We start from the raw sequence: 10,350 nt of genomic DNA on the forward strand, positions 1-10,350 counted from the left end.
GATTCGCCAGGGCTGCCGAATAATCGATTTTGATCATGGTCAGTTTCTGGCAACCCTAACGTGACACAACGTGACGTCACCCCCCCCCCCCGCTCTTGTGGGTTTATGCCCTCTCAGGCCTGGTCTGGGCGGAAAAACTCTGTAGGAGCCAAAATGACATGTAGCCTGGTTTGTGTTCCGGATGGTCACAGGTTTGTTGTAGGTTATTTAAGTGGCATCCGTGTGTGGAGGTTTTGGTGCATGAGGGTGAGGCTTTAGCTCCGATATCTTTTTTGTTGACCGTATGATTCTGTTTGTTTAAGTTTTGATTCCAATATTAAATATCCTTAAAACGTCGAGTTCAGGACAGACTTTTATTATCTTATACGCGTCCACAACAATGAGCGAAGTTTAGCCGGCCCTGCATTCAATGGGAATATAGCCGCCACACACTACCTCTTCTCACAATGTTTACCAGTCCAAGCCGCTGCGCTTTTCTTTTTCAGATACGAACTGTCTCAAGGCCCGTTCCCACCCCCATGCTCCTCCACCTGCCCCGGCCACCTCTAAGACACCGGTTCCACCCCAACGACCCCTGTGACCCCTGTGACCCCTACGACCCCCGGCCATGACCCCTATGACCCCGGATACTTCTACACTTCACCTGGGAGCCCCACACCCCGACACTCCATCTCCCCTTCTGGCTCGTTAAACGCAAAACTGGATCCGTATTTACTGCCCCCACGGCACCCCGAGCGCCGAACCTTATTATTTGCCCCTTTTGTTTGTTTGTTTGTTTGTTTGTTTGTTGTCCACCATGTAAAGCGCCTTCGGGTCCCTTGAAAGGCGCTATTACAGAATGTAATCTATTATATTATCTATTATCTGATCTCTTATTTCCTTTTTTTTTTAAATATATATATATTTTATTGATCATTAAAAGTACAAAATATACAATTACAGAACAAGAGAGGGACAGAAACACAATGTTCACTTTCGGTTTTCTATTGTATACATCCCACCCCCCACCCCTACCCCGCCTTGACCTCAGGTAAGAAACACAATTATGCACATCAACAAAAAAAGACTAAATAATTCTAAATAATAATAATAAGGAAAAGCTGTGAGCAAAAATATTCTTACAATAAGAATAATATGAACCCAAAGGACTCGGTCATCTGATCTGTCGGGCATAAGATCCAGAGTGTCTATGAAAGGGCTCCATATTTTTATTAAAGATTAAGTCCAAGAGCTCCAGGCTTACTCTAAATCTGCAGATCTCAACTTTTTCCTTAAAAATTGCAGCAATTTCGAACTTTGACACCAGCTGAGGATTGATCGTTTTCCCGCCTCGAGCTATTTTTTACTTGATTACTTATTAGCAGGGGCCTAATGGCTCCCAAAACTCATTATATCAAAACGAGGCAAAACAAGACACTTATCACAAACTGAACGCAAGAGAGGTTTGTTCACCCCCCCCCCCCTCTTGTTTCATTTATCTCCGATCCTTTTGGCAGGGTCTCCACCTTTACACTGACAACATGTAGATTGTGGTGTTGCACTATTTGCCATTTATCTCATCTGCTGAACCACGAATGCACTCTCTAGAAAGCCCAGACCATTAGTTTTCTGCGTGAGTTTGCATCGTGATGATATTATTATTGCTGCTGCTGCGTTGCCTTGTGATGTTTCATCCTGCTGACTGGGCTCTAATGGAAGCAGCAGAGCAACTCTCAGTGATTGGAGCTGATTGTTGATCTGTAGTCGCTTCCTTTCTGCTTTGCAGTCTGGTGATTTCATGAAGGGAAGAAAAAGCAGGAACATACCGTATAAAGTAATTATTATTATTATTATTATTATTATTATTATGCAGCGTGTACATGAGCAGCTCGAACATCACACGCTTCCTGCAGTGCATGCTCATTATCTGTGAATTATGAATAGGAGTTTTCCCTTTCATGTAGTTTGTTATAAAGGTTTGTGTGCAAAGGCTCACATCTCAAAGTTTCTCTCCCACAGAGGGTGAAAAGAGACACAGGCTGTATGAGACATCAAAGCGTGGACACATGTCACAGTAGAGAGACTACATCTCCCACAATGCATCTCAAATATGAACCTGAAAATGCCCCTTTAAACATGAAACAGTCATTTGAAGTTATGGCTTGTACTCTGTTTACCTTTTTAATATCAAATCAGGGATCTAGGTATTCAAATGTAGAATATAAGCGACACAGATGTCTAGCCTTGCAGCTTTGTTTCCGTTTGGGAAGCTCCTCCTTTTCTCACTTTGTTTCCTCCATCCTCCTTTTGCAGCAGGAGAGCGGCTCACTCTCTTTTCATCTTGCCATTCTCTTTGTGTTTTGATGACTGCAGTGTTTACTCTCCGCAGCGCGAGAGCCACCGTCTCCACTGGGGAAAACACCACATTAATGCAACTCCTTCATTTGACCAGGAGTTGCATTCTTAATGTCCTGGGTTAATGCTTTCATTATAACATCTAGAAGGAAAACATCAGCAGCGCCACCTGCAGCAGGACTAACCAGGACCTGAAAGGAAGGCGTATGTGGCACGGAAACTAAAATGACCCTCGAGCAACGCTGCTGCATAACATTACAGGAAATGACACACTAAGCTGCTTTGCTGCATAATATCTTTCGTTAGCAAAGTATCTGTGCTTCTCTTGTTTTGTTTTATGGTGCCCTACATCTGCAGTATCACGGTAGACGGTGTATTATAATAATAATAAACTTGATTTGTATAGCAGCTTTCATACACAAAGCAACCCAAAGTGCCTTTCAGAAAACACAACAACAATATTCAAATGAATACAGAACAAGATAAAACATCTACTGTGATAATATGTTAAAATAAAACATTTAAAATAAAAGCAAAACAGAAATAAAATACATAAAATGGAAAATGATACTAGTGAGAATTGAAAGTTAACCCAAATTAAAAGCTATATTAAAACGATAGGTTTTTAATTTGCTTTGTTACATGGCTTAGTTGGATACTCGATTCTGATTGGTCAATTCAGGACACGTTGTTAATCCAGAACCGACAGACCGCGCGGTCAAGCACTTATTGACCTTTGTTAAGGACGCTCACATCTGCAGAAAGAAGTCCGGTCGATTGAACTGTATACAGTTTACAGTTTCAAACTGGGACAAGGAAACAGCGGAGAAGTAACGGGGCAGAAACCAGACCAGGTCCAGACACAGATATCAAACGGCGACACATATTCAGTGTGCAGTTCCTTTGGCATTAGGGATATCTAGATACTTCCCAAGGTTTGACATAATGAATTGTGCTACTTTAAAGCAAGCAGCGATGTTTTCAAATCTGTAATCAAAAACGCTATCGAAGCCGTTCCTGCTACGTAGTTCAAACGGTAACAACGGACTATTTTTCTTAGCGGATGCTTGTCATTTTAAATAAATAATATTTTTTTAAATCAATAAAAACATTTTCTAAATCTATAAAAGCATTTCAATTAATATTGGGAGTCATGTCGTTACTTTGTTGATAATGTGCAGCCACTTGGTCATTCTGGGGAGAAGAACACCCGACGGGCAGATCAGGAGCCCGGCGCGAAGCGGGTGTTCTTTCCCCCAGATTGACCGCCTCGCCGCACAGTATCCCTTACTTTAAACATTTGAAGAGAGTTTGCTGTTCTAAGATCCTCTTTGTCTTCCCCTCTCCTTTGTTTGCCCTGGTGTGTTCAGCGAGGAAGATGTTCCCCAAGAGGAAGCTGGATGAGAGCGACAGTGAGAGCCCGAAAGACGAGTCGGAGGCCAAGGAGGAGCCGGGTCAGAAACACAAGCGACCCCGTGTGGAGAGCCCAGGTACACTTCACCTCTGATAGGAGTCTGCTAACAAAGCACAGGGCAGGAGAGTCCTGGGGATATCATAATCAGAGACTTTTAAAGATTTGTTAAAGTTGCACAAACATCTTCAACATGTGGGGAAAGAAAAACACGCTTTGTGATAGGTTACTGATATGATTTAGGGAATATATCTACACATTTAGTATCTTTCTAAACAATACTTTCAAATTGAAAATAGATGTGATAAAAACAGTGCTAGGTGAGACATAATGTCCCGTCAACATTGTTCCTCTGTTGCTGCTACACTGACCTTTTCCTTGAGCCATTCACACTCAGAAATGTGCTGTGTGTACAAAGCATAAGGACATACTTTGGGATATGAACTCATCTAGTGTTGTGTCGTTGAGAAAGACCACACCGTCTGTCAGCACTTTATTGCAAAGCACCCCCTAAAATCACCTTCCAGACACACAAAGTATTCTCAGGGACGCTCTTAAAGAAAGTACATCTCTGTGACATCCCAAATGTCCCTATGGTCCATCAGTAGTTGCTAGAACACAGCTGAAATATCAGTCAACTAATCGCTTAGTTCGTTAGTATGCACGTTGCCCATAAACTACATCTCCCACAATGCATCTCAAATATGAATTTTGTTCAGAATTTGACATTTTTGCTTCAACATTTCACATTTTTTACATTTTCAATTTTTTTCCAGAATTTGGCTTTTTAAAAAAAATCATTTTGTGACATTCTCACTGAAGAGACTACCAATTATTTGCCCTAGACTTCTGCTTTCAGATGTAGTTAATAATGAAGTTATTACCCTATCCCATAATAATCCAATGCAGAGGCAATAATGTAATATAATTAATACATATGTTTATATATTATTAAATATTTATATATGTATTTTGATATAGTCTTAAACCGACAACCGGCCATAATGCTGATGTGGCCCGCGATGAAATTGAGTTGGACCGTCCTGGCAACATCAACATAATCTGTATCTGCAGCACATTTGATAATATCGTTTGAGTGGATTACCAAACAGCAAACAGTCGTTGGTTCCAGCGTCCACAATGTGAGGATTTGCAGGGTTTTTAGTTGTTGTATGAGCAAAAATTTGACCTTTCGGTCGGACAAAATAAGCGATATTAAGACATCAGTTTTGGCTCTGGATTCTCCTGATTCAATATATGGAAAAATAATCATGTTTAATGATGTCATCTATCAAGTGATTTCACATAACAAGCCTGTGTGTCAGCCTAAGACATGTGGTGAGAGATAAACGGAGACCAAAGAAGGTTAAACGGTGAAAGACAGTCAGTTCTCATCTGTTATTCAATTCTAATGTTTGCTGTGGTATGGTTATAGTAGAATTCCTCGACAAGATGAAACTTAAAGTGCCAAAAACATCACCTTTTTTTTGTTTTTTTAAAGATGGAGTTGTAAAGGAACAACGTTGAATTTCTAAGCAACTATAAAACTCACAAAAATACATTTTCATATTCACTCTCTGCCATTTGCTTCAGATGTTTGTCCTTAACAACTCAGAGTAGCGTTTCAACATCAGTTATAAGCAAAATTGGAAATATTATCTATCAAACATACTTTGTCCTTGTCCAATTTGTTAGTCTACATGTAAGGGATAATGTGCTGCGAGTGTCCTTAACAACGGTCAATAAGTCCTTGACAGCGGTCTGTCTGTTCGGTATTAACAACGTGTCACGTGTTCTGAATTGACCAATCAGAATCGAGTATTCAACTAAGCCATGTAATAAGACGTCTTATCTGGGGCATAATAACAGAATGTGTTTTGTGGTGGCTTCCCCTTTTTTAAATGTCGTTTTGTGTTAGCAGCATGTGTGTTTCAGATGCACAGCAGAGGGGGAAATGGACCCTCTGTTTCTCCCAAATAGTTTTTACTAAAAGTTAGATTCACAAGTCCAGCAAGCATTTCGACCTGGAAAGAGAAAATAAAGTTTGATGTCTCCTCACCCTGCTGGTATCATGACCCCGGCTCTATGCTCTGTCAATAGTCTCTGGCTTACCGACTCTCAGGCGGAAAGCAAATCTTAGAAACATAACCTGCGGCATTTACTGAAGGAGGCTAGCTTTGTTGAAAACCATCTTCAAAGCATGGTCGCACAAATAAAAAATAAATAAACTGGGTCACCCCTGCTGGCATTTCTCTCTTCAATGACTCCTCTGCCTTTCTGTCTCACCCAGGGAACACCGATGAACCCATGGAGGAGGAAGCAAAGGAAGTACGAGTTGAAAAGGCGGCGACCAAGGCTACGAGCCCAGATGAGGAGGAGGAGGAGGTGGAGAAGAAAGAGGAAGTAGAAAAGGCCGAGGAGGAGAAAGAAGGGAAAGCTGAGGCGGCGGAAACGAAAACTGAAGCAAAGGAGAAGAAGGATGATGAGAAAGTTGCCAAGAAGAAGAAGAATAAGAAGAAGGTGGTTGAAAAGGACACGCAAGAGGCAGAAAAGAGCCCGGAAAGTCAAACACAGAGAAAGCAGAAAGAAGCAAAAGAGCAAAAAGATAAGGAGCCGCCCAAAAAATCCCCCATCAGCAGTTTCTTTGGTGAGGAGACATTTGCATAGCTCCTTGCTTGCACAAAAAGGTGTCCGTAAATGGGCGAGAGAGAGAGAGAGAGCTAAATATGTCTCTGCTCCGACCCCTGCTCCACCCTCACCTTCCCTTTTTTTGTATTTCTTTTTGTTCTATAGCTCCGAGAAAAGCCGCAGTAAAGACGGAGAAATCGGAGAAGAGCGAAGGAGAGAAACAGACGAGTCCAGAGAGGAAGGTTTCAGCGGAGGAGAGCAAAGACGTCAAAGGGTAAATCAAACTTTATTTATTTGGCGCTTTTCAAACACAAAAGGTAATATAAAGTGGTTCACAAAGAAATAGATGAATAAGCAATAGAACCCCAAGGTAATGAATACCAAGTAACACATGACTTGGTATTCATTACATTTCATTTAGCACTTTTATCCAAAGCCACTTACAACAAAATACAACTTGAAGAAAACAGAATCATATAAGTCCAGTGTAAGAAAAAGTTTTTAGAGAGACAAGTGAGTTTGGCAATTTACTTGTCCGAATACATTTTTCACTTGTCCAGAAAAATCGATCGGCATCGTATTTTACATGTTCCCACGTTTTTTACGGTAAGATGTTCCTGCATCACACACAGGGATGGGTATCGTTTGGATTTGAACGATTCCGGTTATGCTTTTCGATTCCGGTTCTTTCCGGTTCTGGTTCGTTGAGAGGGTATAAATAAGTCCCATGACAAACTGGTAGAAAAATATATTTATGAAAAGATTAATTCAAATCTATATCTCCGAGTCTGGGGGTCCAGGGATATGAGGACAGCGCGAGGACACAGAGAAGGAGGCTGATTTAATTCATAAAGGAAATGGCGGTCAATATTAACAATATAGGAGCTAAAACGCTTAATAACCTTCATTACGTCACTATGATAATGTGAAAGTTTGATTGAGGTAGCATGAACCTATATTCAAATGTTATGAACAAGTAACAGGCGTTTTTTCCTCATTTCTCAAGTTCTGTCAACAGTGACACAGTAGGCACAACAAAACATTTAAAAGCTTAAATAATGTACATGGGATTTCATTCTGATAAGGCAAAAGTGTTATTATAAATATAATACAAATATATATATATACACATTATGTACACAAATCTGTTTTTTCTGTCTTTATCTGTGCCACGCTTCAAAGCAGTTTCTGTCAACTCCGACACAGAGGGCAACATCACAGGCTCCGCCTCCTCCATGTCAAAAAACAAGCTCATAGCTTGACTCACGTTCAGAGTTCTCTTCATCATAGTTGAATCTTCAAAACTCTAAATCTATCTAACTATATTTAAATTCTCAATGTTTGTCTGTCACTTTACTTCAATCGCAGTCTCCCGCCGTCTCTCTTTGTCTCTCTTTGTCTCTCTTTGTCTCCCGCCGCCTGTCTTCGTATATCTTCGTCTCTCTCCATTTCCCGCCGTCTCTCTTCGTCTCTCTTTGTCTCCCGCCGCCTGTCTTCGTATATCTTCGTCTCTCTCCATTTCCCGCCGTCTCTCTTCGTCTCTCTTTGTCTCCCGCCGCCTGTCTTCGTCTCTCTTCGGTTCCCGCCGTCCCTCTTCGTCTCTTTTCGTCTTGCTTCGTATCACTCCGTTTACCTGATCACCTCACCCCCTCCCTGGTAAATACATCCTGTTGAGCAGAATCTACAGTTTCCAGTATTTTCCGTTTCGTAAAATTATAAAATACGGCGAAGATATATTCAAATATGTGCTTCCATTATTCATACTTTTGAAATATATTTGTATTAACTTTATATCATCGTATCTCCGTGTTTATTGGGTCTTTTTACATGAAACAAAGACTGGCATATAGTTTCAAGCCAGTACTTTCGACAGAAATACACATATACATCCTGTTGAGCAGGATCTACAGTTTTCCAGTATTTTCCATTTCGTAAAATGATCAAATACAGCGAAGATATTCAAATATGTGCTTCCATTTTTCATACTTTTGAAATGTATTAACTTTATATCATTGTATCTCCGTGTTTACTGGGTCTTTTTGCATGAAACAAAGACTGGGATATACTTTCAAGCCAGTACTTTCGACAGAAACACCCGGCAATGTTGTCCGGACTGTTGTTTTTATGCGGCACCGGCTTGAACAGGTCATGTGATCTGATCACGCCGGCGTGACAGTCGACTCCAAAGGGTTAAAGGGGCCACATTGTAAGAAGTGTGTGTGTGTGTGTCCAGGTGGCTGCAGGTCTGCATGTTAAGCTGCAGGTTCAGCTGTTTGCCATGTGTGCAGTCCAAGCAGGAGAGGAGGAGCCAAAGAAGAACCTCTCTGAAGATATCATCATCCACACTGAGACAGACATCCTCTACCTGCCTGTCACTGCCAATATCCTCTCAATAAGTTGCTCACTTATTAAGAAACACTTAGATTGTTATCCTTAGTCATTAGAAACAAGTGTTTCCGCAAGCAAATATAGCAAACATATGACTCGGCTCAGCCAGAATTCCGCCTTTTAGCATTGCTTTTACTTAATATGCAGGTGCTTTTTTTAAATCAAGTTGACATCACTGGTGACATAAGGACAATTCCTTTGAGAAAGCGGAATTAATTAATGTTAACGTGCAGTTGCTTTGAGATTCATCAAGTCTTGGTAGAAGATGTTCCTTAAATCATTTCACCCATCCTTCCTGAGAGATTATATGATGTTTGGCTCAAGGACCACAGCAGTACACACAACAAGAAAAGCTCGGGGGTCCGTCAGCTGTCTTCCAGCCTACCTGTAGGACGGGGGGCCGCACAGCTCCACAGACCAGCTGGGAACCTCTTCACCAGTCCTTCAGCAAACAAGGGTCTGTATCTAATAAAATAAACATAAATGTCAGATGTGGTTATAAAGCAGTAACAATATCTGAACCAGTTTTTGTTTATACATTTCAGGACATCTCAATCGCACCACTCCTCTGTGAAGAATACTTATCAACATCCCATCTGATTCCTCATCATCCATATCACTCAGTTCTCTTTTCTTCAACAGAAATTAAGCATTTATATGGGTCTTTATGATGTTTCAAATAAAACTGTTACTGAAATAATTGTAGCAATTATATCAGGGTGTTGTGAGTATGTTTGTTGTTTATGGAAGCCCATCCCTGCAATTAAAGGTAGGGTAGGTAAGAATGGAGAAACTAGCTCGAGTGCGCTAGAATTTGAAACTACACAACAGGAAGAAATCTGCCTCTTCCTTCAGACTTCCTTACAGAGCCCCTCCTCCAACACACAAGAACGCACACATGACCAATGAGGGCACGAGATAAGTTTGTGCACAGATGGAAGGCTGACAGGCAGGTAGGCCATCCTGTTATTTTAGCCGGGCCGGTTAAAATGATTGGTCATGCTTTTTACAGTACTACGGCTTCCACAGATGACATTTTTTTTATGGATTTATTGTCATAGCATTTAATGTATTCAATGCTATCGGGATGTTAAGAGCATTCCATGGAATATAACAAAAAGGGTTTCTGAAGTGAATTACCTACCCCACCTTTAAAGGAACAAAATAAGATGCAAATTAAGCCAAGTGAATTTGATGAATAAAAGAATCCTGTGTTTCAATATATATAATAATGACTATTATCCCAAACATACAACTTAGTAGTGCAACATAATGAGAAACTTGTTGGGATTGACTCATTTGAGATCCACACATTATTTTTGACAGGTTTCTCATAATGAATTACGGGATCTGTGTTTTTCTATAACATTGGGAGAAACATGTTTTCATAATGTATGTTCCCGACATCTTTAAAATTACCCATTTTAATCCACATAGTTGGTTAATGTGTGCCTGAGTGGGTGCGCGTGTGTGTATCTCGCGCGTGTGCTCAGGTGTATATTATATGGGGGTGGGGATGTTGGTATTATATGACGTCAACGGAGACCCAATGCGATGTACAAGCTTGGCAAAACAAAGTTTGAATAATG

General features: G+C 40.8%; 1 protein-coding gene across 1 annotated transcript; it reads left to right on the forward strand.

Annotated features, from left to right (window-relative positions):
* Window positions 1-493: 493 nt before the first annotated feature.
* LOC104960589 (DNA ligase 1-like) lies at window positions 494-6,651 on the forward strand. The gene is made up of 4 exons (XM_010788662.1): window positions 494-702; window positions 3,705-3,824; window positions 6,036-6,392; window positions 6,539-6,651. The coding sequence occupies exons 2-4, from the start codon at window positions 3,713-3,715 to the stop codon at window positions 6,649-6,651; spliced, it is 582 nt and encodes a 193-aa protein (XP_010786964.1). The 5' UTR covers window positions 494-702; window positions 3,705-3,712.
* Window positions 6,652-10,350: the final 3,699 nt, after the last annotated feature.

The sequence above is a fragment of the Notothenia coriiceps genome, unplaced genomic scaffold (assembly GCF_000735185.1).
Source record: "Notothenia coriiceps isolate Sejong01 unplaced genomic scaffold, NC01 NC01_scaffold00032021, whole genome shotgun sequence".
Classification (NCBI taxonomy): Eukaryota; Metazoa; Chordata; class Actinopteri; order Perciformes; family Nototheniidae; genus Notothenia; species Notothenia coriiceps.